This window comes from Hippopotamus amphibius, chromosome 2 (assembly GCF_030028045.1).
Source record: "Hippopotamus amphibius kiboko isolate mHipAmp2 chromosome 2, mHipAmp2.hap2, whole genome shotgun sequence".
NCBI lineage: Eukaryota > Metazoa > Chordata > Mammalia > Artiodactyla > Hippopotamidae > Hippopotamus > Hippopotamus amphibius.
Genome location: NC_080187.1, coordinates 156682346 through 156683370, shown reverse-complemented (window position 1 = coordinate 156683370; position 1025 = coordinate 156682346). Strand labels below are relative to the sequence as shown.

The window sequence follows — 1025 nt, the reverse complement described above, 5'->3', positions numbered from 1 at the left end:
AATCTGCTCTTAAAGTCCTGGTGTTTTCCAAAAAAGATGTTGGGGAAAATAGAATACAGTAAGTCCTCCACATCGGAACCTTCAGGTTGCGAACTTTCAAAGATGTGAACATGTGTTCACGTGTCCAATCACAAAAGTTATTTCACCTGTGTGGCGTACATTGTCACGTGTGGGCATCCTCTACAAGAGGTTGTGCTTTTGTATACTTTACTGTACAGTACTGTATAGAGTACAGTAGTACAGTATCTTTATTTTAAGCCCAGGATGTCTGGAAGCAAGTGTAAAAGCAGCAGTGATATAACTGGTACTGATAAGAAGCACCAAGCGATAATGATGGAAATAAAAGTGAAAATAATTGGGAGAGTGGAGCAAGGTGAAAAGCTGGTAGACGTCACTCGTTCTTATAAGATGAATTGTTCAACCATCAGCACAATTCTGATGAACAAGGACAAGATCATGGAACATTCTCTGCATGCTGTGCCAAGGATGTTGACAATAATATCAAAGAGGTGTGGAAAAGTGATGGAGGAGACGGAGAGACTTCTCAGTGTGTGGATGCACGATCAGCCTCAGTGTTGGGTCCCGCTCAGCTTAATGCTGATTCAAGAGAAAGCTACGAGGTTTTATGAAGACTTGAAGAAACACAGTGAAGAATCAGAGGGTGCATCTTTTAATATCAGCCATGGCTGGCTTCATTGATTAAAGGCTAGAGCCAATCTTCACAATGAAAAAGTAAGTGGCAAGGCAGCAAGTGCAGGTATGGTAGCTGCCTGGGAATTTCCTGAACTCCTTGCTGTGCAACATGAGGAGCTTACTAATGAAGACCTGATGGAACTGGAGGCCCAGAGAAAGGGCAAAGAGAGACAAGAGGAAGAAGTAACTGAAGAACTAAAGAGATTCGTGATGTGGGAAATGGCAAGGTGACTTTATTTGAGGAGGCACTGTTAGTTTTGTTTGTTTGTTTGTTTTATTGAAGAACTTTTATTGAAATACAGTTAACAGACAATAAACTGCATATATTTAGA

The 1025-nt window shown here is 41.0% G+C and overlaps 1 protein-coding gene across 1 annotated transcript; it reads left to right on the top strand.

Moving 5' to 3' along the window:
* The first annotated feature begins 330 nt into the window (after positions 1-330).
* LOC130844564 (putative CENPB DNA-binding domain-containing protein 1) lies at positions 331-699 on the top strand. The gene has a single exon (XM_057720743.1). The coding sequence runs from the start codon at positions 331-333 to the stop codon at positions 697-699; it is 369 nt and encodes a 122-aa protein (XP_057576726.1).
* The last annotated feature ends 326 nt before the right edge of the window (positions 700-1025 follow it).